Genomic DNA, 26366 nt, shown 5'->3' on the forward strand with positions numbered 1-26366 from the left:
CCATTCAATGAAAATGAAGTGAAGGAAAATCCCAAATTTTGGGTTGTCCCCAGAAAAGTAATAGAGGGGAAATCTTCCAATGGGGACACTAGTTCTGGTGACCTGGAGGCCCCAAGGAATTCCCTTAATTTCAGGGATTTCCTCTCACTTCCTGTTTTGGCTATGGAAGTGAAGGGAAATCTCAGCAATGGGGACACCAATAGCGAAAAAAAAAATCTGACAGGGGGGGGGGGGGGTTATGACCCTCCCTTGCTCTATCCAAAATGGAAAAAAAAAGGTTTGTCTATAGTTCCACTATAAATCTGTGAATATAGAGCTGCAATAAATGGGCATCTGATGTACTGTCTGCAGACGATGATCCTGGTATTAACTCAATAAAATGAAGAAAGAATTCTTGCTTGTTCTATGCTGGTGGCACCTGACTGCACTGTCCTCTGTGTCTGCAGTGGCATCCTCTTCTCACCATGCTGAAGGACCGCATTGAGGAGGTGACCGCATACAGCTTCAACTCCCTACTCTGCAACCTCTATAGACATGACAAGGACAGCATAGACTGGCACAGCGATGATGAACCGGATCTCGGCAAGAATCCCACCATTGCCTCGTTAAGCTTCGGAGAGACCCGGGTGTTCCAGATGAGGAAGAAGCCCCCTCCGGTAAGATGGTGGTGTGGTTGGTCAAAGACTGAGGAACCTTTTAGAAATCGGGAGACCCTTGGGCCTAAAATACTTATGGCTGGTGCCTCCTTTCCGCCCTCATGACCTGTAACCTCATAACTGAGTCTCTGTGCTTCTCCATTGCAGGCAGATCATGGCTGGTGAGTAGCAATTATTTGTCATCGCGCAAAAACCACTAGTAGGCCCCAGGTTAACGGCACCCAAATGTAGTAAGGAATATGTCCATAAAATGATCCTAAAGTGGCCACAAAGTCCTTAAAGTGGTTGTTAAGCCAATCTAACCTGTATACACCATCAGCACTGCCTCCTATTGTAGTGTCCCCCTCTGTGTGTGATTTATAAAAAAAAAGAATGCTGCAAATACCTAATTTCACTGCCGAGATTGCGATCACATGACTCGCCAGCTTTCTCCTTTCCTCCTCTGAGAGATGCAGTGGGCGGGGCTGAGATTCCTCTGCTGATGTCAGTCTGGTGGAGGGGAGGAGAGAGCTGGCTGGTCATGTGACCGCAATCTGGGCTCTTAAATGAGGTATTTACAGTATTTATATTTATAAATCATTCACAGAGGGGGACACTGCAATAGGAGGCAGTGCTGATGGTGTATACAGGTTAGTGTTATGAGAGCAGTAGGAGGGGGGAGGGGCGGCTCACACACAGACAGAGAAGGGAGGGGGGAGGAGGACACAGGAGCAGAGAGGAGAGCAGATAGCAGGCTGCTTATGACAGAGCCGCGTAAACTGACCACAGTGTCAGGGCTCAGCAGCCATGATACACTGTGGTCAGTTTACAGAGCAGTGGGGAGAAACCGGCAGGATCAGCCAGGTTTTTTTTAGGTGTTACAGGGGGCCAAATGACACAGGGCAAGCACTGTGTCATATAACATGCTTTAAAGGAGCAGGATCCATTTTTTGGGTTAACAAACGCTTTAAGGCTCGGTTCACACTGGTGCGATGCGGGAAACCCTGCGTATCCAGTGCGGGTTCCCACAACGCATCTGAATCACTGGCGGTTCATATTCCCCTCTGCGAAACTGCTGCGGGTGTCAATACAAAGTTAATGACCCCCCCCCCCCAGATCGGTTCGCAAACCCATGCGATCCGATTCCAGTGTAGACAAAAAAAAAAAAAAGGGTCCTGCACGAGTTTGGTCCGAATACAATGCAAATTCAGCCATACAATCTGTATGGCTGAATTTGCATCGCACAGACATCCATCGCATGTGATCTGCACAGCAATGCGGTGTATGGTATCGCACCAGTGTGAACCGGCCCTAAAGAATACCTCCACTTTCATGGGAAAAAAAAAATAGCAAATAAAAAAAATAATAATATATCATATACAATCGTGATACAAGTCATATTGTAATAAAATGTCATTAAAAATTACCTTTCCTTTTTAATCTGCAGAGCTGTAATTTTTTGTAAAATGCAATATGGCCACCTGGAGGTGTTCTGTACTCAGAATGTATTACTGATTTGCCCAGAAATCTGCACTAAGGTACAAGTCAGATTTCCGGCATTCCCGGCATCAAAAATTTAATTTTTGGTGATCTACTCAATAGGAAATCGCGGATAAAAGGATGCTGACCCTGCCACTTTCCTCATTATGGCTTTGCAGGTGCAGCAGCTGGTTTATAATTATGAAACCACTCCCATTAGACTCACTCTGCCTTTGGGCAAAGACACACACACAGGAATATCTTTAGAATAACAAAAGGTAGAAATCTGCAACAAAGTTTGTTAAAATCCCGGCAATGTACATCGATCACCCAGAGGGGAATGTTTTTTTCTTCTCAACAAAAGTGGAGTTACTCTTTAACTCAGGGGTCTCAAACTGGCGGCCCTCCAGCTGTTGCTAAACTACAATTCCCATGAGGCATTGCAAAGCTGACAGATACAAGCAGGACTCCCACAGGCAGAGGCATGATGGGACTTGTAGTTTTGCAACAGCTGGACGGCCACCAGTTTGAGACCCCTGCTTTAACTAGTTAAAGAGCGCCTACCGCAGATATAGCGGCTCGTACCTGTACGTCATTTCGTGCAATAGATCTTGGGGGCGTGCGTGAGCGCTGATTGGCCAGAGGGGGAGCCAATCAGCGGGTTTTGCCGGCCACCCGTGATCGCTCCCCAGAGAGGCAGAACAGCGATCTGCCTATGTAAACAAGGCAGATCCCCGTTCTGACAGGGATGAAGATAGAGATCAGGAACACGGATCTCTGTGTTCATCCAGTCAGACCATCCCCCACACAAGTTAGCAAGCACCCCCTAGGGCAGGGATATGCAATTAGCGGACCTCCAGCTGTTGCAAAACTACAAGTCCCATCATGCCTCTTCCTCTGGGTGTCATGCTTGTGGCTGTCAGTCTTGCTATGCCTCATGGGACTTGTAGTTCTGCAACAGCTGGAGGTCCGCTAATTGCATATCCCTGCCCTAGGGACACACCTAACCTTTTGATCGCCCCTGATGTTAACCCCTTCCCTGCCAGTGACAGTGCATATTTTTAGCACTGATCACTGTAATAATGTCACTGTTTCCCAAAAAAGTGTCAGTTAGTGTCCGATTTGTCCGCCGCAATGTCGCAGTCCTGCTAAAAATCACTGATCACCGCGATTACTAGTTTAAAAAAATAATAAAAATGCCATAAATCTATCCCATAGTTTTGTAGACGCTATAACTTTTGCGCAAACCAATCAATATACACTTATTGAGGGTTTTTTTTACCAAAAATATGTAGCAGAATACGTATTGGCCTACATTGATTAAGAAATTAGATTTTTTTTTTTACATTTGTTTTATAGCAGAAAGTAAAAAAAATATTGTTTTTTTTTTTTTTTTTTTTTTTTTTTTTTTTTTTTTTATAAAATTGTCTTTCTCTTTTTGTTTATAGCGCAAAAAATAAAAACCGCAGAGGTGATCAAATACCACCAAAAGAAAGCTCTATTTGTGGGGAAAAAAGACATCAATTTTATTTGGGTACAGCGAAGCACGACTGCGCAATTGTCAGTTAAAGTAACACAGTGCCGTATCTGAAAAAATGGCCTGGTCATGAAGGGGGTAAAACCTTCTGGGGCTGAAGTGGTTAAAGCAGCTCCTCCCCATATAGAGGGGCGCTCCTAAGTGCAAAATAAATCACATTTTTTTTTTTTTTTTTATAAAAGAGTAAATATCCACTGATATGAGTATGAATAATAATATACATGCCATGTAACCCAAAAGCCGTCATCTCTGGTCCCCCACACACCCCCAGAGTCTGATGTCACTGCTGAGATTCCCACCCTGTCAAACCTTTGACAGTTAGGCTTCCATGTCTTGGCCTGGGACCACAGATGACGGCTTTTGGGTTACATGACATGCATTTTATGGGGCATCCGTGGTGTGGCTGCAGGGATCGGGCATCCGTGGTGCGGCTGCAGGGATCGGGCATCCGTGGTGCGGCTGCAGGGATCGGGCATCCGTGGTGCGGCTGCAGGGATCGTGCAACCATGGAGCGGCTGCAGGGATCGGGCATCCATGGTGCGGCTGCAGGGATCGTGCAACCATGGAGCGGCTGCAGGGATCAGGCATGCATGGTGCGGCTGCAGGGATCGGCATCCGTGGTGCGGCTGCAGGGATCGGCATCCGTGGTGCGGTTGCAGGGATCGGGCATCTGTGGTGCGGCTGCAGGGATCGGGCATCTGTGGTGCGGCTGCAGGGATCTGGCATCCATGGTGCAGCTGCAGGGATCGGGCTTCCGTGGTGCGGCTGCAGGGATCGGGCTTCCATGGTGCAGCGGCGGGGATTTGGTATCCAGGCAATGGTGGGGACCGGGCGGCTCTTTTCCTCTTCGCTTCCTCTGTGCGTCTCCTCCCCTCCTCCTAGGCATCCAATAGGATCACCTGTCCTTTCAGCCAGTCGGGTGAAGGGTATCAGTCCTGCTCCCCCATTGGCCGGGAGGAGGATCAGTGTTGCAACAGCGAATGTTCATTGATTCTCCCCCCATGGCTTAGGGGGGCCGGGGTGAGTCTGAGCAAGCAGCGGTAGTATACCGCACCACCCGCCGCCGCTACCGCCATTCCTGGCAGGTTCCCATCCACTGGCCCTTCTCTCTCTCCTCCACCCCAGCCTCCCCTCCATGCTTGTCCCGAGGATCGGAGCCTCGGCTCGCACGGGAAAGCACATGTTTTTGAAAAAAAACGAGAGGGGCGGGAGGGAGGGGTGGTCGGAGGAGGGGGGGCGGAGCGTTAACGCGACGTCCGGCGTGATTAGACGCCCACATCGCTGGCTATACAGCTCCACATTTAAGTTGCCCATATCTGAGTCAGTTAAAGAACCCTCCTCTTCTTTGGGTTCACTGAAGCCTCCTCAAACAACACATGCTTTTCCTGTTCATAGTTTACTAGAAAAGCTCATTTATTCTGAGTGGAATCACCCAGGTAAACATTTTTTTCCGCCTAAAAAGTTTTCAACACTTTATCCTATGGAGGAAAAATTTAGAAAAATGTGGGTTATACCGGCAGTTGACGCCGCCATTTCCTCCGTAAATAAAAGCCTGACCTGTCCTGTCGACAACGCTCAGATGCTCACGGATCCAACTGATAAAAAAAATGGAATTCCTGTTAAAAAAATATTTTTTCCTTGGCAGGTTCAGTAGCTCAACCTGCAGTGGCAGCAATTGTAGTCTGTCAATAATTGGGAGACCATGATAAACAGGTCCTCAAAGTTTTACCTGAACAGCAAGCCCAGGGGTTGGCTAACCTTCCAGCGGCTTTATGTTTTGCTGTCGACGCAATCAGAGATTCTATCATCCAAACCTCTCGCCTTTCGCTTGGGTTGGTGCATATGCGTAGAATCTTATGGTTGAAAAATTGGTCAGCCAATTTTTAAACCATGTAAGAAGCTTCTGGCTGGATTTCCATTTCATGGTGCAAGGCTGCTTGGAGAGGATTTGGACAATTATATCCAAAAGATCTCTAGTGGGAAAAGCACCTCTTACCTGTTAAGAAAAGGAGTAAACGTCCCTCTTTTAAACGGGCTCTTTCCCCAGTGCCAAGAGCATCAGCCTCCAGGCAGTCACGACGGCCCCCTCCTAAAGCCTCTTTATGAAGGAGCGCCCCCGCTCGCTCGGGTGGGGGAAAGACTGCTACAGTTCTCAAAGCTCTGGCAGGAAGATTTCCAGGACAAATGGGTGATCTCCACGGTAACTCTAGGTTACAAACTGGAGTTCCGAGTATTCCCCTCTCCTCGTTTGCTCAGATCAAAAGTCCCCAGAGATCCAGAGAAAAAGCAGTCGCTCCTTCTAGCATTGGAGCGACTGTTGTCGCAAAAAGTCATTGTGGTGGTTCCCACGGAAGAGCAGGGATTGGGGTTTTATTCAAACCTTTTCACGGTTACAAAACCAAATGGAGATGTCAGACCCATTCTGGATTTAAAGGATCTAAACCGATTCCTAAAGATTCGATCCTTTCGCATGGAATCAATTCGATCAGTAGTCTCCATCCTACAAGGAGGAGAACTTCTGGCGTCAATAGACATCAAGGATGCGTACCTGCATGTACCCATTTTCCCTGCTCATCAAAAGTACCTGCATTTCGAAGTAAAAGGCTTAAAAGGCTCCTCCTCTGGCCAGATTAAGGGCCCAAGGTATAGCAGTAATAGCATACCTAGACGACCTGCTCTTGATAGATCGGTCGGTAGCCTGCCTGGACCAGAACTTGGTCACCACAGTCAACTACTTGGAATACCTAGGTTGGATTCTCAACTTAGAAAAGTCTTTCTTAAAACCAGTAAGAAGACTAGAGTATTTGGGCCTGGTCATAGATACAAGCCAAAAGAAGGTATTTTTACCTCAGGCAAAGATCAGTGCCTTAAAAGAACTGATTCAGGTAGTCAGGACAAAGAAGGGTCCTTCTATCCGCCTTTGTATGAGGCTGCTGGGAAAGATGGTGGCTTTATTCGAAGCAGTTCCCTATGCTCAGTTTCATTCGAGACTGCTGCAACACAGTATCCTGTCTGCCTGGAACAAGTGCAGGCATTAGATTTTCCAATGCGTCTGTCTCCTACAGTACGTCAGAGCCTCAGTTGGTGGTTAATACCTGAAAACCTGCAAAAAGGGAAGTCCTTTTGACCGGTTACCATGCCTGGTCATCCTGCCTTACAAACGCTAAATTTGACGGTTTGGCTATTGAAACCCACATTCTGAAGAGTCGTGGGCTTTCAGGTCCTGTGATCTCTACCTTGATCAATGCAAGGAAGCCAGCTTCCAGAGTGATTTATCATAGAGTCTGGAAAACGTATGTATCCTGGTGTAAATCCAGGGGTTGGCATCCCAGAAAATATGTAATAGGTAGAATTCTTGACTTTCTACAAATGGGATTAGAGATGAAGCTGGCCTTGAGTACCATCAAGGGCCAGGTCTCTGCCTTATCAGTATTATTTCAACGGCCACTCGCTTCACATTCTTTGGTCCGAAACTTTATGCAGGGGGTGATGCGTCTTAATCCTCCGGTTAAGGCGCCCCTAAACCCCTGGGACTTAAATTTGGTTCTGTCAGTTTTACAGAAACAGCCTTTTGAACCAACACGTCAAATTCCCTTGGTCTTGTTGACAAGAAAGTTAATTTTTCTGGTAGCCATTTCTTCTGCTAGAAGAGTATCAGAATTAGCAGCTCTTTCCTGTAAAGAGCCTTATTTGATTGTACACAAGGATAGAGTGGTATTGCGCCCTCATCCTAGCTTTCTACCAAAAGTGGTTTCAGATTTTTATCTAAACCAAGACATTGTTCTGCCTTCCTTTTTTCCAGATCCCTGTTCTACGGAAGAAAGGTTACATAGTTACATAGTAGGTGAGGTTGAAAAAAGACACAAGTCCATCAAGTCCAACCTATGTGTGTGATTATGTGTCAGTATTACATTACATATCCCTGTATATTGCGAATGTAGTCCCTGAATGTAGGTCACTACATTCTTTGGATGTAGTAAGGGCAGTCAGGGCCTATCTGGAAGCAACTGCTCAATTCTCAAAACGGATGTTTTGTTTGTATTGCCAGAAGGTCCCAATAGAGGACAGGCAGCGTCAAAATCTACCATTTCAAAATGGATTCGACAAATGATTATTCAAGCTTACGGTTTGAAACAGAAAATTCCACCTTTTCAAATCAAGGCACACTACCACAAGGGCTAGTAGTGCTTCTTGGGCGGTGCATCACCAGGCCTCTATGGCTCAGATCTGCAAGGCCGCAACCTGGTCTTCAGTCCATACATTCACCAGATTTTATCAGGTGGATGTGAGAAGGCATGAGGATATCGCCTTTGGGCGTAGTGTGCTGCAGGCAGCGGTACAGGGTCCTCAGGTCTGATTACATCCTACGTTGTGTGGTCCCCTCCCCTCAAATAGCATTGCTCTGGGACATCCCATCAGTTATTACTGAGGCTCTGTGTCCCGTGATGTTCGAGAAAGAAAATAGGATTTTTTATAACAGCTTACCTGTAAAATCCTTTTCTTTTGAGGTACATCACGGGACACAGAAGTCCCGCCCCTCTTCTAATGCACTTATATTGCTTTGCTACAAAACTGAGGTATCCCCAGTAAGGGGAGGGGTTATATAGAGGGTTGAACTTCCTGTCTAGGGTGTGACCAGTGTCCAATCACCTTGTGATACTACATAACCCATCAGTAATTACTGAGGCTCTGTGTCCCGTGATGTACCTCAAAAGAAAAGGATTTTACAGGTAAGCTGTTATAAAAATCCTATTTTTACCCCTTTCTGCCCAGGGATTTTCAGCGCTGTCGCACTTCGATTGACAATTGCGCGGTCATGCAACACTGTACATGTCATTTTGTTCACACAACTAGGAATTTATTTTGGTGGTATATAATTACCACTGGGTTTTTTTTTTTGCTAAGCAAACGAAAAAAGACCAAAAAAAAGAAAAAGTTTTCCTGTTTATAAAATATTGTAAATAAGTAATTTGTCTCCTTCTCTGATGTGCACTGATGAGGAGGCACTAATATGTGGCTCTGATAGGTGGTACTGTTGGGCAGCATTGATAGGCGACACTGATATGCAGCAATGATGGGCACTGATATGCGGCACTTGTGGGGTGGCACTGGTTGGCATCACTGATGGTAACTGATTGGCATTATGGATGGGGCATATCTCCCCTGTAAGGAAATCTGCTTATTGGCTCTCCTCTAATCACGCCGTGTCAGCGTGAGGAGAGGAATGCCCATAACCGGCATTTTTCCTATGTATACTGTGATCAGCTCTGATTGGACACAGCTGATCACATGGTAAAGAGCCTACAACATAGGCTCTTTACCGAGATCGGTGATGCGGCGTGTCCCAGGGACACGCCGCACCACGGATCGGCACGCACGAGGGGCCCGTTCTGAAGGACACCATGCAACATCCACTCACAATGGGAAATCCCCCGCCCGGCTGTCAATCTGCAATGAAAGGCAAATGATTTGTGTAAAAAAAAAAATATATATATAGAAAAAGGTATTTAAAATAAGTGATCACATACCCTCTGTTCTCAACTGCATAATGAGCTCAGACAGCTAGGGAAGGCAAAAATAAACAGCGGCATGCTGGTCTTCCCAGTGAATGGCTGTGCAGGGGAGGGAGTCAGGACAAGTCTGATCATTGGTGGAGTGCAGGATGAGTTCTCAGCACAGCCAGAAAACTGGCCATGCTGTATTCCCATGCCTAGTGTAGTCAGTTTTTAATAGTAAAGCAAAGGGACTGGCAGGGACACCAGGAATTTCACACAAAGGAAGCAATACAAAGAGAACAGGAAACCTTTTCAAGCAAGTACATGGTACAGCAGCCACATATACCTGTCATTATTGAAGTTGGTGACAGGGTCTCTTTAAGAACAATCAGCTGTCTCCTGAACAGGTTGTATCTGGGGCATTGCACCTAATGCTGACCTCTGCCATATACTGTGTGTCTAGCTAATATATAAATATATATATATATATACACATATATGTGTATGCTCATAAGTTTACATACCCTGGCAGAATTTATGATTTATTGGCCATTTTTCAGAGAATATGAATAACACAAAAACATTTCTTTCATTCATGGTTAGTGTCTGGCTGAAGCCATTTAATATCAATCAACTGTGTTTACTCTTTTTAAATCATAATCACAACAGAAACTACCTAAATGACCCTGATCAAACAGTTTAGGCCCCTTTCACACGATCGGACCGTTCAGGTCCGCCTGTCAGTTTTGACGGCGGACCTGAACGGGCGCTCCATGTTAGTCTATGGAGCGTCGGATGTCAGCGGAGACATGTCCGCTGACATCCGACCCGGTCCGATCCGCTGAAGAGCAGACGGATGGCCCTACGTCCAGGTCCGTCGCTGGCGGATCGGATCAGGGGAGATCTGACGAAAACGGACACGCTGTCCGTTTTCGTTCGATCCCTCCATAGGCGGCAGCGGCACCTGACAAGCCCCTCCCCGCTCAGTGAGCAGAGAGGGACCTGTCATCCGCCGGCTCAGCGGAGATCAACGGACAGATCTCCCGCTGAGCCGGCGGACTGAGGCGGGCTCCGTAGAAACGGAGTCCGCCTCATCTGAAAGGGGCCTAACAGGTGATTTTGTCCTGATAACATGCACACAAGTTGACACAAATGGGTTTGAATGGCTATTAAAGGTAACCATCCTCACCTGTGATCTGTTTGCTTGTAATTAGTGTGTGTGTATAAAAGGTCAATGAGTTTCTGGACTCCTGACAGACCCTTGCATCTTTCATCCAGTGCTGCACTGACGTTTCTGGATTCTGAGTCATGGGGGAAAGCAAAAGAATTGTCAAAGGATCTGCGGGAAAAGGTAGTTGAACTGTTTAAAACAGTAAAAGGGATATAAAAAGATATCCAAGGAATTGAGAATGCCAATCATAATCGAGAAGTGGAAAATGAGGGGTTCTGTTGAAACCAAACCATGGTCAGGTAGACCAACTAAAATTTCAGCCACAACTGCCAGGAAAATTGTTCGGGATGCAAAGAAAAAGCTACAAATACCTTCAGATGAAATACAGGACTCTGAAGACATGTGGTGTGGCTGTTTCAAGATGCACAATAAGGAGGCACTTGAAGAAAGATGGGCTGTATGGTCAAGTCGCCAGAAGAAAGCCATTACTACACAAATGCCACAAAGTATCCCACTTACAATACGCCAAACAGCCCAGAGACAGGCCTCAAACCTTCTGGCACAAAGTTATTTGTAGCGATGTGACCAAAATTGAGCTTTTTGGCCACAACCATAAACGCTACATTTGGAGAGGAGTCAACAAGGCCTATGATGAAAGGTCCACCATTCCTACTGTGAAACACGAAGGTGGATCACTGATGTTTTGGGGATGTGTGAGCTACAAAGGCACAGGAAATTTGGTCAAAATTGATGGCAAGATGAATGCAGTATGTTATCAAAAAATACTGGAGGAACATTTGCATTCATCAGCCAGGAAGCTGCGCATGGGACGTACTTGGACATTCCAACATGACAATGATCCAAAACACAAGGCCAAGTCGACCTGTCTTTGGCTACAGCAGAATAAAGTGAAGGTTCTGTTGTGGCCATCTCAGTCTCCTGACCTCAATATCATTGAGCCACTCTGGGGAGATCTCAAACATGCCGTTCATGCAAAACAGCCCAAGAATTTCCAGGAACTGGAGGCTTTTTACCAAGAGGAATGGGCAGCTTGAGAAGATAAAGAGCCTCATCCACAAATACGACAAAAGACTTCAAGCTGTCATTGATGTTAAAGGGGGGCAATACACGGTATTAAGAACTGGGGTGTGTAAACTTTTGATCAGGGTCATTTGGGTAGTTTCTGTTGTGATTATGATTTAAAAAGAGTAAACACAGTTGATTGATAATAAATGGCTTCAGCCAAACACTAACTGTGTTATTATTTATATTCTCTGAAAAATGGCCAAGAAATCATAAATTCTGCCAGGGGTATGTAAACTTATGAGCACCACTGTATACTGTATACGACACCCTTCATCTTCCATAGAGGAGAAAATACTCCCAGCACAGTTCCGGTTTATCTGTGTTTGGTTATCGGAGGATGTAATCTCTGATGTGTTATCCTATAATCTTACATAATCATCATGGTAATTGTGTAACAGATGGCTCCCCCCCCCCCCCCACCCAGTGGCAGTGTGGAGGTGCCCCCCTGCTGAGAGCTGACATTAATATCATAATGTAAATTGAGCTCTGTGGGAGGTGTGATGGCATCAGAACGGCGGTCTGTCTCCCACTTCCAGTCTGCACACAAGTCACAACCGACTCCCACGCAATCCCCGGGAGAAGAGTGACGGAGAGACAGGAACTGCGCCCGCTCTGCTGCATGGAGCCATGAGAAGACCGCAGCTCTCATCTCACAGACTAGGGAAGCCCCATCTATTTAAAGTGAAACTTTCAGTATCTTTACAAGTCTGCAGGATTACATTCCTAATATGTCACCATATACAGCAACTGTATCGTTCAAAAAAAAATAAATAAAAATTAAAAGGCCGTCCCTGAACTCCAGTCCAGTGACTGCCTAGGCTGAGACAAAGTCATCAGTCTGCTGCAGAGAGGAGGAAGCATTTCCTTAGTCTCATCTCCCATAGTGATCAGACTGTTCATTGTAACTTTTTGTAGCAAGGTGAGAAGCTGCAGCACCCTGGGCTGTGGCAGTCTGGGGGCAGGGGGGCTTATCTGGAATCTCCCTTTTTTTTAATAACGGGGCCCCCAGATACTGCCCCTTATGTGTGAATGTTTATGTACCTTTTTTATTCAATCAAACTTTTTTTTTTTAATTATTATTTATTTAACCACTTCAGCCCCGAAAGGATTTGCCCCCTTAATGACCAGAGCATTTTTTTGCAATACGGCACTGCGTCAGTTTAACTGACAATTGCGCGGTCGTGCGACACTGTACTCAAACAAAATTGACGTTCTTTTTTTTTTTTTTTTTTTTTTCCCACAAATAGAGCTTTCTTTTGGTGGTATTTGATCACCTCTGCGGTTTTTATCTTTTGTGCTATAAACAAAAAAAAAAAACGACAATTTTGAAAAAAAAACAAACAATTTTTTTTACTTTTTGCTATAATACATATCCAAAAAAATATATAAAAAAACAAATTTATTCATCAGTTTAGGCCGATATATATTCTTCTACATATTTTGACGTTCTTTTTTTTTTTTTCCACGAATAGAGCTTTCTTTTGGTGGTATTTGATCACCTCTGCGGTTTTTATTTTTTTGCGCTATAAACAAACAAAGAAAACAAAAAAGCACAAATTTAAAAAAAAATATATATATATTTTTTTTTTACTTTCTGCTAAAATACATATCCAAAATAAAAAAACGAATTTATTCACCAGTTTAGGCCGATATATATTCTTCTACATATTTTTGGTAAAAAAAAAAAAAAAAATCGCAATAGGCGTATGTTGATTGGTTTGTGCAAAAGTTATCGCGTCTACAAACTATGGGAAAGAGTTAGGGACTTTTATTTTTTATCGTTTTTACTGGTAATGGTGGCGATCTGCAATTTTTTTAATTTTTTTTTTAGCGGGACTGCAACAAATCTGACCCCGGGGACCGGTGACATTATTACATTGATCAGTGCTACAAAAATGACACTGATCATTGTACAAATGACACTGGCAGGGAAGGGGTTAACATTAGGGGGGCGATCAAGGGGTTACGTGTGTTCCCTCAGCGTTTTCTAACTGTAGGGGGGGAAGGGCTCACTGAAGCATGACAGAGATCGCTGTTCCCGATCAATAGAAGACAGTAGATCTCTATCATGTCATCTGGCAGAACTTGGGGGAATCGCCTTGTTTATATAGGCAGTTCCCCTGTTCTGCCTCTCCTCACCGTGGGCCGCCGGTGGACATCGAGTCCACGGGACCCGCGGGCACGCTCCCGCGGTGGGGCGCGCGCCGCCATCCTGCTTTTACGGACTGACCTACAGGTACGTTGGTTCGCGCAGGAGAGCCGACCTGCCGCAGTATATCTGCGCGAGCGGGTCGGCAAGTGGTTAAGATATGCGGTTGAACAAAAACGGCATGGCCTTACATAATCATTTTCAATGAAATCCATTAATAGACAGTAATACCACCAAGTCAAAGAGACAATGGATATCAACGAGATAACAGGCAAGGTTCAAATACAGCAATATGAGGTATCTGTAATCTGTGGGCAAATAGTCTCTACAACAAATATATATCCTGTTTTCTAACCTGTAGTGTGGTGGGAACCCAAAAGATAGATTTGTCATACACATACCGGTAGGGGAAAAAAAATAAAATGGGAAGAACCGTAACTAGCAGGTACCCAACCATCGCAAGGTAGAGAATAAAACGTGGATAGTGTACACAATATGTCTCTCAGCCCCGTCTTCATAGAATTCTATCTCATTTTAATGTTTTTGGCGCCAGTTAAACCGTGCCTTGAAAAAGTATTCATACCTCCTTGAAATTTTCATTTTCCTTTCCACTTCACAATTATGTGCCACTTTGTGTTGGTCTATCACATAAATTGCAATAACCTGTAATGGAAATTTGTAAGTTCTGTATATAATTGTATTCTATTTTGTATGTATTGCACACTGCCCTCACTGTGCACACGGCACCAATAATGTTTTCATTATATGTTTACATTCTTTCGAGTCCTGATCAGAATTAGCCTGCCTATGTTACGCCCCTTGTTACCATAAAGGTACAATTGTAATTAGGGTTGTCCCGATACCACTTTTTTAGGACCGAGTACAAGTACCGATACTTTTTTTTCAAGTACTCGCCGATACCGATTACCGATACTTTTTTTTTAATGTCACGTGACAGTGTTTTTTTTTTCATTTTTTTTTTTTTTTTTTTTTTTTTTAACAGTGCTTGCTTTTTTTTTTTTGGGGGGGGGGGGAGGAGGTGAACGTTGTATGTGTGTGTTATTTTTTTTTTTTTACAATTTTTATTTTTTACAATAATATTTCTTTTATTCTTTATTGTTTTTTTTTTTTTTTTTTTTTAATCAGCCCTTTTGGGGGGCTTTGGTGAGATATCAGGGGTCTTAACAGACCTCTGATATCTCCCCCTTGAGACAGAGAAAGAGACCGAGGATAGAGAATCCCCAGTCCCTTTCTCTGCAGCGTCAGCTGCACTGAGAATCAATGGAGAGAAGACAGCAGCTTCTCTCCATTCATAAACTGACACATAGTAATCACAGAAGATTACAATGTTTCAGTTATGTGAATGGACAGAGTCAGCTGACTCTCTCCATACACAAAGGAAGGAGGAGGGGGAGGACGGAGGAACTGAGGGGGAGAACGGAGGGGACAGATAAGAGCAGAACGGAGGGGACAGCTGAGAGGGACAGATAAGAGCAGAACGGAGGGGACAGCTGAGAGGGACAGAGGAAAGGAGGGGGCATGGAGGAGGATGCAGTGACAGTCAGCTGTGAGCGATCACCGCTGTCTGTCACTAAAGCTGGTGAAAGCCGCTGGGGGAGAATCTTGTAACTCCCCCACGCGCCGATCACAGCTGACAGTCAAGGTATCGGGGGAAGCATCGGGAGCATTTGCCCAAGTACAAGTACTTGGGCAAATGCTCGGTATCGGTGCCGATACCGATACTAGTATCGGTATCGGGACAACCCTAATTGTAATATTAATGTGCTACCTACGTAATCATGTGTATAAAAACCTTCAATTGTGTCATAATAAAGCAGAACAGTTATTTGGAAAGATGCAGAGCGTATCTTTTGTGTCTGTTCCCTACTGCAGTAGTTATTAATAAATTTGGGACCACTAATCAATATGTGGATAGGAGTTGCCTATCTATAAAATGTCCTGGTCACACATTTAGGTTTTTTTAACATGACAAAATGTGGAAAATTTCAAGGTTTATGAATTCGTATTCAAAAGAATTAGATAATTAGCTCATGTTAATTAGGTTACGTTTGTATTGTTAGAGTAATCTTCTCCTGTGTATATAAGACTGTATTCTGGTTCTGAATAAAGGCAGTTCTTGGTAGCAACAAGCAAGTGTCGCCTTGTTTGTGCTCAGAGAGGTTGGGATATCTGTATACAGACTGGGAGGAAGTGGTATATGACGGAAGCACTCAAGCGGAGTGTGGGACGTTCCGTGACAGTATTCAAGGCACCGTAGTGAGCCATGCTGATTGCAGAAAGAAGCAGATAGAGAACTTTAACATGGAACTCCTGTCTAAGGCTCGGTTCACATCTGTGCAGGTGGCTCCTGCTGCGAGTCCGCACCTGTTTCTGCAGCCGCAACCACCTGCACAGAAAAAATTCTCCAGAAATCGCACCCGCACTGGGAGACCTTCTCCCTGCATTTCAGATGAATGATCTGCCGTGGCCATGCAACACACAGCTCGTGGAGCCGTATCAATGTGAACCTAGCCTAATGCCGTGTACACACGATCGGAAATTCGGCCAGCAAAAGACCGATGAGAGCTTTTGGTCGGAAAATGCGACCGTGTGTATGCTCCATCTGACTTTTGCTGCCAGAATTCCCGCCAGCAAAAGATTGAGAGCAGGTTCTCAATTTTTCGGTCGGAAAAAGTTCCCATCCAAAAATGCGATCGTCTGTAGCAATTCCGACGCGCAAAATTCCTACGCATGCTCGGAAGCATTGAACTTAATTTTCTCGGCTTGTCGTAGTGTTGTTCTTGACGGTCAAAAGTTAAGCGAACTTTTGTGTGACCGTGTGTATGCAAGACAAGCTTGAGCGGAATCCCGTCGGAAAAGCCATCATATGTTTTTCCGACCAAAATCCCGATCGTGTGTACGCGGCATAAGGCTTCATTCACATATGAAGCTGAGGAAGGGTAAAACCAAGCCCCTACCTGAACACTAACATACAGCTGTATACATGCTGTGCTTTCTGGCTGTGGCAATACTTAAACAGCATGTCACTTTCGTCAGGCAGTGCCGGTGTTCTGACATATACTGTCCTCCTATCAGATAGTGTCCGCTCCGTACTGCGCATGCGCAGCGCTTGCGCAGTACGGAGCAGAAGGAGATGCCGAAAGTGTCCGAAGTTGATCAGCTGATCATCAGCTGTACACGGCGCTTCGGCACTTCTTAGCGATGGCTGTGTAAGAGGGCCCCTCGCCATGCTTCGGGCACGGCCTCGCTGCGCTCGGCAACTATTTATTCTCACTCTATGTCCACTTGGATAGTAGGGAATGAACCTGGACATAGGGTGAGAATAAAAGCGCAGGCACCGTGTACAGCTGATGATCACCTGTTAAACTTCGGAGACTTTCGGCGTCTCGTTTGTCCTCCGTACTGCGCCTGCGCAGTACAGGGCGGACACTACATGATAGGGGACTGTATTTGACAAGACACCGGCACTGAATGTGACTGGTGCAGTTCTATGGGGCTGTGCCGCAACTGGAGCTACAACCGCATGCAATGCACGAGATTGCAGCGCGGTAGTGCGCCAGTTATAGGGTTAAATCGGGTGCTCAGGAGGTGAAATATCAGCTCCTCCCCACCTGTCAAACACCTCTGAAAAGCAGTCAGAGTGTGGATCGTTTTACAGAGAAGTAGCAGTCCCTGCTGCACGTGTGAACGAACCCTAAATGACACAATAGGAAGCGGGGGAGGGGGGGGGATCTCCCCAGTGGGGGTCACAGTAATATAAACATAAGAGGGTAACAAGGAAAGCTGCTGAAAGCACATACAATCTGTAACTGACTTTTTACCAACATTTTTCTCATCTGTGTAGAAGATTTTATGATGACTTTCTGCACTTCTCTGTGTATCTGTTGGCAGGAGGAGCAGGGAGATTACACATATGTGGAACGTATACATGTCCCGCTGGATGGTGGCACCCTTCTGATTATGGAAGGAGCGACGCAGTCAGACTGGCAGGTGAGGAGGGGGGGGGGGGCTCCTGTTATTACGCATTTGGTATTTGGTGACTGTGCAGATCCTTCCATTAATCTCTAAGGTGACAAGAGCTTGCAGGCTTCCTTCAATAATGGTGCAAGAGGAAAACCAATCAGAACCTATCTTGTCCTGGCCCAGCTATGGTTGGGGCCCAGTCACACTGGTGCATCCTAAAAACAAATACATTGGGGTCAATTTACCGCAACGTTTACCGCATGTGATAACACCGTCACATGACGTCCTCTATTGACGCCCTCCTGGCAATTAAAGTGGGTGTAAACCCACTTTAAAAAAAAAAAACTAACACCTGCAAGATAAAGGCATAATGAGCTAGTATGCATAGCATACTAGCTCATTATGTAATACTCACCCGAGATCGAAGCCCTCGCTGCTCCAGCGGCCGACATCACTCCTCCGAGCGCTGTGATTGGTCGGAGCCGCAAGGACATCACTCCCGCGCATGCGTGCGGTAACGGCACACCCACTGAAGCAACGGCACGTACATGCCACTGCTTCAGTTTATGTCAGTGCGCGCATGTGCCGATGATGTCGGCAGATCCAAATACAGGGGGATATCTCCTAAACCGTGCAGGTTTAGGAGATATATTGGGTAGCTACAGGTAAGCCTTATTATAGGCTTACCTGTAGCACAAAGTGGTCTGTAAGGGTTTACAACCACTTTAAGGCCGTCTTTTGGCTATAGTGTGGGTGGGAAGTGGTTAAAATCCTCTGACAGGCAGGGTATTTGAGACAGAAAAGACCCTATTGGTCTCTTCTGCCATAAATGCGTCCTTTTGCCTGTCAGCTGTCATGTTCACTGAGCTCCGCAAACATTTCCGCCCCGGATCAGCCCCCCGATCCGTGCCACGGTGATGTGACCCCGTGCGCATGCACGGTATGGGCATCATCATGGCCTGGCCTATCAAGTGGCTGAAGGCACGGGTCCCGAAAGGAAGCACGGGCAAAGATGGAAGCACCGGGGGCCCATCGGATCGGTCCCAGTGCTGTACTGGGAGGTCACCTGTCCATACTAGTATATTAACTTGCTGACCGCCACACGCCGATATACGTCGGCATAATGGCAGCGGTGGGCAAATGGGTGTACCTGTACGTCCCCTTTAAGAGCCGGGGCTAGCAGGCGCGCACGCACCGCCGCGTACAGCGTGACCGTGCTTGCGGGACTAGCGGACTCAATGTCCGCCGATCTCCCGTCGATCATGTCACAGAGCGGGTGAACGGGGAGATGCCTATGTAAACAAGGCATTTCCCCGTTCTGCCTTGTGTCATGACAAAGATCACCGCTCCCTGCCATCGGGAGCAGTGATCGCTGTCATGTGACCTTAGAGCCCATCCCCCCACAGTTAGAATCACTCCCTAGGACACACTTAACCCCTTGATCGCCCCCTAGTGTTTAACCCCTTCCCTGCCAGTGTCATTTACACAGTAATCAGTGCATTTTTATAGCACTGATCGCTGTATAAATGACAGTGGTCCCAAAATAGTGTCAAAAGTGTCCGACGTGTCCGCCATAATGTCGCAGTCACGATAAAAGAATCGCAGATCGCCGCCATTACTAATAAAAAAATAATAATAAAAATGCCATAAATCTATCCCCTATTTTGTAGACGCAATAACTTTTGCGCAAACCAATCAATATACGCTTATTGCGATTTTTTTTAAATGACACTGGCCCCAAAATAGTGTCAAAGGTGTCCGCCATAATGTCGCAGTCCTGATTAAAAAAAAAAAAATCGCAGATCGCCGCTATTACTAATTAAAAAAAAAAAATAACAATAATAAAAATGCCATAAAACTATCCTCTGTTTTGTAGACGCTATAACTTTTGCGCAAACCAATCAATATACGCTTATTGCGATTTTTTTTTTTTTTTACCAAAAATGTAGAATACATATCGGCCTAAACTGAGGAAAAAATTTGTTTTTTTTATATATTTTTTTTTTGGGGGGGGGGGGTATTTATTATAGCAAAAAGTAAAAAATATTGTGTTTTTTTTCAAAATAGTCGCTCTTTTTTTGGTTAATAGATCAAAAAATAAAAACCGCAGAGGTGATCAAATACCACCAAAAGAAAGCTCTTTTTGTGGGGCAAAAAAAAGGACGTCAATTTTGTTTGGGTACAATGTCGCACAATTGTCAGTTAAAGCGGCGGAGTGCCGAATCGCAAAAAGTACTCTGCTCAGGAAGGGGGTAAAATCTTGCAGGGCTGAACCGGTTAAGGCATAACCCACCTGGGGAGCCTTGAAAAGAAAAAATAGCGCACTTTACTTCCGCTTTAACCTTGTAAACAGAAAGTGGTTAAACGATTGCATGAATTTCTAATAAAACTGTAGCCCGCCTTTAATCCTCGTATCTTTTTTGGTTCTCTCTGCCAGCACCGCGTGCCAAAAGAATACCATGACCGGCGACCTCGCATCAACCTGACCTTCCGCACCATGTTCCCGGTGACTAAAACCTGAACATGAGAGTCTGGAAACTGGGACCGCATGGAGGAGGGTCTGTGGAATGACGGGAGATCTTCTATACACTACCGTAAGATACCGCGACAGGACTCCCGACACGAATCTGACCGATTATTGTTTTTTTTTTGTTTGCACACGCACACAACGTCAGTTCAGTTGGTTGGAAATGTTCGTTGATTATAAATGAAGATCAGAAGGATTTGTAAATTAAAATGTAATTTAAAAAGATGACACGCAATGGTCATGTATGTCGCTAGCATAAAAGTGGAACTAAACCGCAGAATGAACGGCCCCTCCCCCCTTCCCTCTTCTGTGTGTTGGCTCTACTTTATCTTCTTTTTTGTTTGTGTTTTAAGAGTGACAGATCGGTCATCTGTTTCTCTGATTGGTCGTTTGTTTAATTGAAAAAAAATGTTGGATTGGCTCTTCAGCCTGTCCTAAAAATAAGACAGTCTGGGAAATTATTAAGCCTTCCTGTGCCTGAAAACTGATGAAGGAAACCAGAATCTGGAGTGGCGTGCGCCATATTACCAGACAGATGGACCTGTTTCTGTTCTATCTCCACTACTAGTGTAGATAAGAGCTGAAGGTCCCGGGAGCAGCACATAGAACAAGACCCGCTGTGTATAGACAAGTGGCAGTCTACACTTTTCATGCATTCTGCGACCAATTAAAGCGGAGTTCCACCCAAAAACGAAACTTCCGCTTTAAGGGAAGGTGACCCCCTGACATGCCACATTTGGCATGTCATTTTTTTGGGGGGGAGCGGAAACCCTCTTTTTAGAGGATTCCAGCTCCCACTTTCTCCCGGGGCTTCGTGGCACCGCAAGTAAGTACACCTCTCCCCCCTCCCTCTCGGCAATCATCTGGGACACGTCACAAGTCCCAGATTATTGCCCGGCCAGTCGCGGCGCGCGCAGTGCGTGCCCGGTTGTGAAGCCACAGCCGGGCGCCCACAGTGACAATGCCGGCACCGCAGAGAGGAGAGGGAGAGGAGCGGGGCTTCGTACCCCCGCATGGCGGGGCCCTGGGACAGGTAAGCGTTCGATTATTAAAAGTTAGCAGCTGCAGTATTTGTAGCCGCTGACTTTTATTTATTTTATTTTTTTTGTCGGAAGTCCGCTTTAAAGTGATTGTGGCAGTTTTCACTATAGAAATCTGCTGCAGATCCCCACCAGGTCGGACCTGCTGTGCCGGATGTGAGCTGCACAAGTATCACCTGCTGATGTTGTGCCTGGCTGGTAATCCTTTGTTAACCGTTTTTTCCTCTCGCTTTCAGCTGAGCAAAGGGGGGGAGGGGAGGTGTGGGGGATTGAAGAGAGAGCTGGAGCAGCATCCGTAATATACCGTGTCTGGCACAGACACAGCATAGAAGACAGAGCAGATTGTCCCTAATTAACAGAGAAGCTTATGTCCCTTTTTGTTAATGAGGAGCAGCATCTGTACTTTCTTTTTCAGTTTAGATGAGTGGCGCAGGCGTTTTGCCTGCACCACTCTTTAAAGTATAACTAAGGCTCGGTTCACACTGGATGCAGTGCAGATTCGCTCCACATCTGAATCACAAAACCCATTCATGTGAACTGATTGTGGAGTGTATGTTAAAGAGGAAGTAAACCCTGATGGGTTTTACTTCCTTTTTTTGTTCCCTGCAAAGTAAAAGCATAATGTGCTAGTGTGCATCGCATACTAGCACATTATGTGACACTTACCTGCAAACGATGTCCGCGCTGGAGGCCGCATCCATCTTTGCCCCTTTTGCCTTCCGGGGCCGCGGACTCCGGCTCTGTGACTGGCCAGAGTCGTGTGACGCCACTCCCGTCGCGCCTGTCACGGCACTCGCTAGTGAAGAAACAGCACGGAGGGCCGTTTCTTCAGAGCGCATGCGCCGATAACATCGGCGCAGTACAAAGTAAGTATCTCCTAAATGGCGCACGTTTAGGAGATATTTACTATACCTATAGGTAAGCCTTATTATAGGCTTACCTATAGGTACAACTTGAAAATGGAGGTTTACAACCTCCTTTAAGTTAACAACACCCCACAATCAGTTTGCCAAACGCATTGCGATTTGCAGAATCGGATCGCACGAGTGTGAACACCCAATGCGATCCGATTCTAGTACGGACCAGAAAAATGGTCCTGCACGAGTTTGGTCTGAATGCGATGCAAATTCAGCCATACAGTTTGTATGGCTGAATTTGCATCGTACAGACATCGCATGTGATCTGCACAGCAATGCAGTGCGAATCGAATGCGATTTCTGGCATCGAAGCAGTGTGAATCGGCCCTCAAGGCAAAGCTATTTTTTTTGTTTGTTTTGGATAGAGTGGAGAGGGAGTAGAACCCCTGTCAGTTTTTATTGCTGCCTGTGCCCCCCGTTAGGGAGATTCACCCTCTTTAGTTGTCCTGTTTACCATTATCATTGATAGTATAAAAGAAGATCCCAAATTTGGGGATTTCCCCAGAAATGTAATAGAGGGGGGAAACCTTCCAATGGGGGCACTAGTTCTTGTGACATGGAGGTCCCCAATGGAATTCCCTTAAAGGGGTTGTAAACCCTCTGTTATTTTTATGAAAAAAAAACACGCCTATACTTACCTGCTCTGTGCAATCGTTTTGCACAGAGCAGCCCCGATCCTCTTCTTCTGGGGCACCCCGCCAACGCTCCAGGCCCCTCCTCTTCATCATGTGCCCCCACAGAGAGACGCTTTTCCTGGGGGGCACCTGTGCAGGCTCGCTCCAGAGTCCCGCTGCTGCATCCATTGACACAGAGAGCAGGACTCGCCCCCGTGTCACAGGATTTGATTGACAGCAGCAGGAGTCAATGGCTCCTGCTGCTATCAATCTGTCCAATGAGGAGAGAGACAGCGGCTGAAGCCGATGCACTCGTGCACATCACCGGATCGAATCGGGCTCAGGTAGGAAAAGGGGGGGTCTGGAGGCTGCAGCACAGAAGGTTTTTCCGCCTTGATGCAAAGAATGCATTAAGGTGAAAAACCGTGAGACTTTAAAGCAGAGCTCCACCCAAAAGGGGAAGTTCCACTTGTTTTCCTCCTCCCCTCCCCCACTGCCACATTTGGCACTGATTTTGACAGGTACCCACTCCCACTTCCTGCACAGACTGCCGTGGCGATCTGAGATGCAAGTTCGGCCCTCCCTCCTTCCTCCGCAGTCTTCTGGGACACATCACGGGTCCCAGAAGACTATGAGACCATTCACAAGGTGCAGTGCGGCTTGCACATGTGCAGTAGGAAACTGGCTGTGAAGCTGCGAGGCTTTACTTCCTGTTTCCCTTACTTGCTATGTCGGTGCCTGCACCCGAAGCCAATTGAAGAATCGGCTTGGGGGGAGGACATCGCTGGATCCCTGGGACAGGTAAGTGTCCTTATATTAAAAGTCAGCAGCTACAGTATTTGTAGCTGCTGACTTTTAATTTTTTGGGGGGAGCCTGGAGCTGGAGCCTGGCTATGGGACAGGATGTGAAGGGAAATGTCTGCAATGGGACACAGATGGCACAAAAAAAAAAATCTGACAGGGGTTATAACCCTCCTTTGCTCTATCCAAAAAAAACAAAAAAAAATGAATGAAGTTTTGCCTATAGTTCTACTTTAATGAGTGGAAAGCTGCACATACCTGGTCTGTACTAAAAATCATATGGAGAAATTCTGCCACCCCACCCCCACCAATGCAGGCACCCGAATTAGCTGGAAATCTGAATTTAGAGATTCAAGTTGCCAATAATGAACTGTGCATCCTCGGGGACTAAAGAAGAAGAGTGGTACACGCCTGTAGGTGCTCACCATGTCCTCTACTACAATCTGTGTGTGGTACGGGGTTACCTTTATTATGGCTGGGTTCACACCTGTGCGGCCCACGGTTTACGCGGGCACGAGAGCCCGTTTATTTGAATAGGCTGCTGTGCCCCATGACACGCAGGAAAGAAGTCCCTGCACTATTTTTGAAATCGCAGCCCCGTACGGGAACCGAGGTGCCCAGTATGAGTGCGATTTCCAGTGTGGGCGGCATGCCCGGCGCCCGTTCCGCGGGTCCCGCGTTTCCCCTGTGTGGGTGGTTGCAGCTGCAGAAACTTGTGCAGGTTTCCGTATTCCTCTGTGTGGGTGGTGGCGGCTGCCGGTATTTGTGCAGGTCCTGCAGCAGCACCACCAGCACACATGTGAACCGAGCCTAACATTGTTGAAAGCAGTTTATGACTTGAAAACGCGACCCTCATTACTCAGGGCTGTTGGTGTTTACGTGGGATTCTGTGCTATGTTGAAGTTGTTGAAGTTTCCTGTGTACAATAAAATGAAAAAAACATTTTCTCACTTTTATCTTTTATGATTTTGTTCTTTTGACAGAGTTGAGAATAAATATACAGTAGCAAAAGGCAATGGAAATACAAGATTCAGAAATCTAGATACCAAAAACCTTTATCTAGACATTTTCTGGAACTTCAGTCATTTTTTCATCTTTCCATCTAATAAATCTTCTGCCCTCCCCCCCAATACAGGCCGCCTGCAGAAAACTACAGGAGGGGGGCGGAGACCAAATCAGTCACCCTGCACAAGGAGAGAGAGCAGAGCTGTGGGAGGGACATAGCAAGCCCCACCCACTACAGGCTTCCTGCAGAAAACTACAGGAGGGTGCGGAGACCAGTCACCCTGCAAAGGAGAGAGAGCAGAGCTAAGGGGGGGACCTAGCAAGCCCCACGCACTACAGGGTTCCTGCAGAGAACTACAGGAGAGGGGCAGAGACCAGATCAGTCACTCTGCACATAGAGAGCAGAGCTGAGGGAGGGACCTAGCAAGCCCCACCCACTACAGGCTTCCTGCAGAAAACTACAGGAGGGTGCGGAGACCAGTCACCCTGCAAAGGAGAGAGAGCAGAGCTAAGGGGGGGACCTAGCAAGCCCCACGCACTACAGGGTTCCTGCAGAGAACTACAGGAGTGGGGCGGAGACCAGACCAGTCACCCTGCACAAGGAGAGAGAGCTGAGGGAGGGACTTAGCAAGCCCCACCCACTGCAGGCTTCCTGCAGAAAACTACAGGAGAGGGGTGGAGACCAGATCAGTCACCCTGCACAAGGAGAGAGCAGAGCTGTGGGAGGGACCTAGCAAGCCCCACCCACTACACGCTTCCTGCAGAAAACTACAGGAAGGGGCGGAGACCAGATCAGTCACCCTGCACAAGGAGAGAGAGCAGAGCTGAGGGAGGGACCTAGCAAGCCCCACCCACTACAGGCTTCCTGCAGAAAACTACAGGAGGGGGGCGGAGACCAGACCAGTCACCCTGCACAAGGAGAGAGAGCAGCAGTGAGCGGTCTTTATTACAGAGGGAAAGTCTCACACTGGATTACTGCACAGATCTGGAAGAAATAAACAAAGCTCACCGAGATTTAACCACTTAACGGTGGTTTTGTTATCCTGAGTGGACATCATATAACGTCCTCTTAGGAAGCGCCGATCGCGCAGCCGCGTCCATGGGACACAGCCGGTGACTGATCAGAGTACCGGCTCCGCTGCTGGTACAATGTGACCACCATGACGCACCACAGCAGGTCACATGACACCATACCTCCCAACTTTTTGAGATGGGAACAAAGGATACCTATTAGCAAAAGTATGCAGGCATAGGACACACCCCCTGCCACACCCCCTTAAATGAGAATTCTATATAAAAAAAATTATTCGTTAAGCCCACAATTGCTTTTATTTGACCACTACTATTCCTCTATATTGGGTTTTGAAATCTACAAATGTAGCAATTTAGAAATTGGATGAAAGGTTTAGCACTGGGAGACACTTTTTGAAAGATAAGAAGTGCATTTTATCTACAACGATATGGATCGGACAAAAATCAGAGCTCCCAACTGTCTCTGATTTTCAGGGGCTGTCCCTGATTTGGAGCAATGTCCCTCTGTCCTTCCCCCCTCATTTTGGTCTGATCTATATAGTTGTATTTAAAATGCACTTTTTATCTTTCAAAAAGTGTTTGTTAGAGCTAAACCTTTCATCCAAATTCTAAATTGCTGCATTTGTAAAAGCCAATATAAAGGAATAGTAGTGGTTAAAAAAAACCCCTTGTGGATTTAATTAAACTTTTTTTTCTTGGTTAATTCTCCTTTAAAGGGTGTGGCAGGGGGCGTGTCCTATGCCAACATACATTTGCTAGTAGGTGTCCCTCATTCCCATCTAAAAATGTTGGGAGGTATGCCAAGGGACAAATGAGGAGGAAAGAGGGACAGAGGGACTTTGTTCCAAATCAGGGACAGTTGTACACAATGGATGGCTTTCTTTCAAGCCATCC

General features: G+C 46.2%; 1 protein-coding gene across 1 annotated transcript in view; it reads left to right on the plus strand.

The window, feature by feature from the left end:
• Nucleotides 1-22616, plus strand: part of ALKBH3 (alkB homolog 3, alpha-ketoglutarate dependent dioxygenase) — a 47857-nt gene extending 25241 nt beyond the window's left edge. The window contains exons 8-10 of the mRNA XM_073604131.1: nt 447-656; nt 17465-17563; nt 19974-22616. Coding sequence (XP_073460232.1) covers nt 447-656; nt 17465-17563; nt 19974-20057 — 393 coding nt within the window. The 3' untranslated portion in view covers nt 20058-22616. The remainder of the gene's footprint in view (nt 1-446; nt 657-17464; nt 17564-19973) is intronic.
• Nucleotides 22617-26366: the final 3750 nt, after the last annotated feature.

Source organism: Aquarana catesbeiana, linkage group LG11, assembly GCF_042186555.1.
Source record: "Aquarana catesbeiana isolate 2022-GZ linkage group LG11, ASM4218655v1, whole genome shotgun sequence".
NCBI classification, from domain to species: Eukaryota; Metazoa; Chordata; class Amphibia; order Anura; family Ranidae; genus Aquarana; species Aquarana catesbeiana.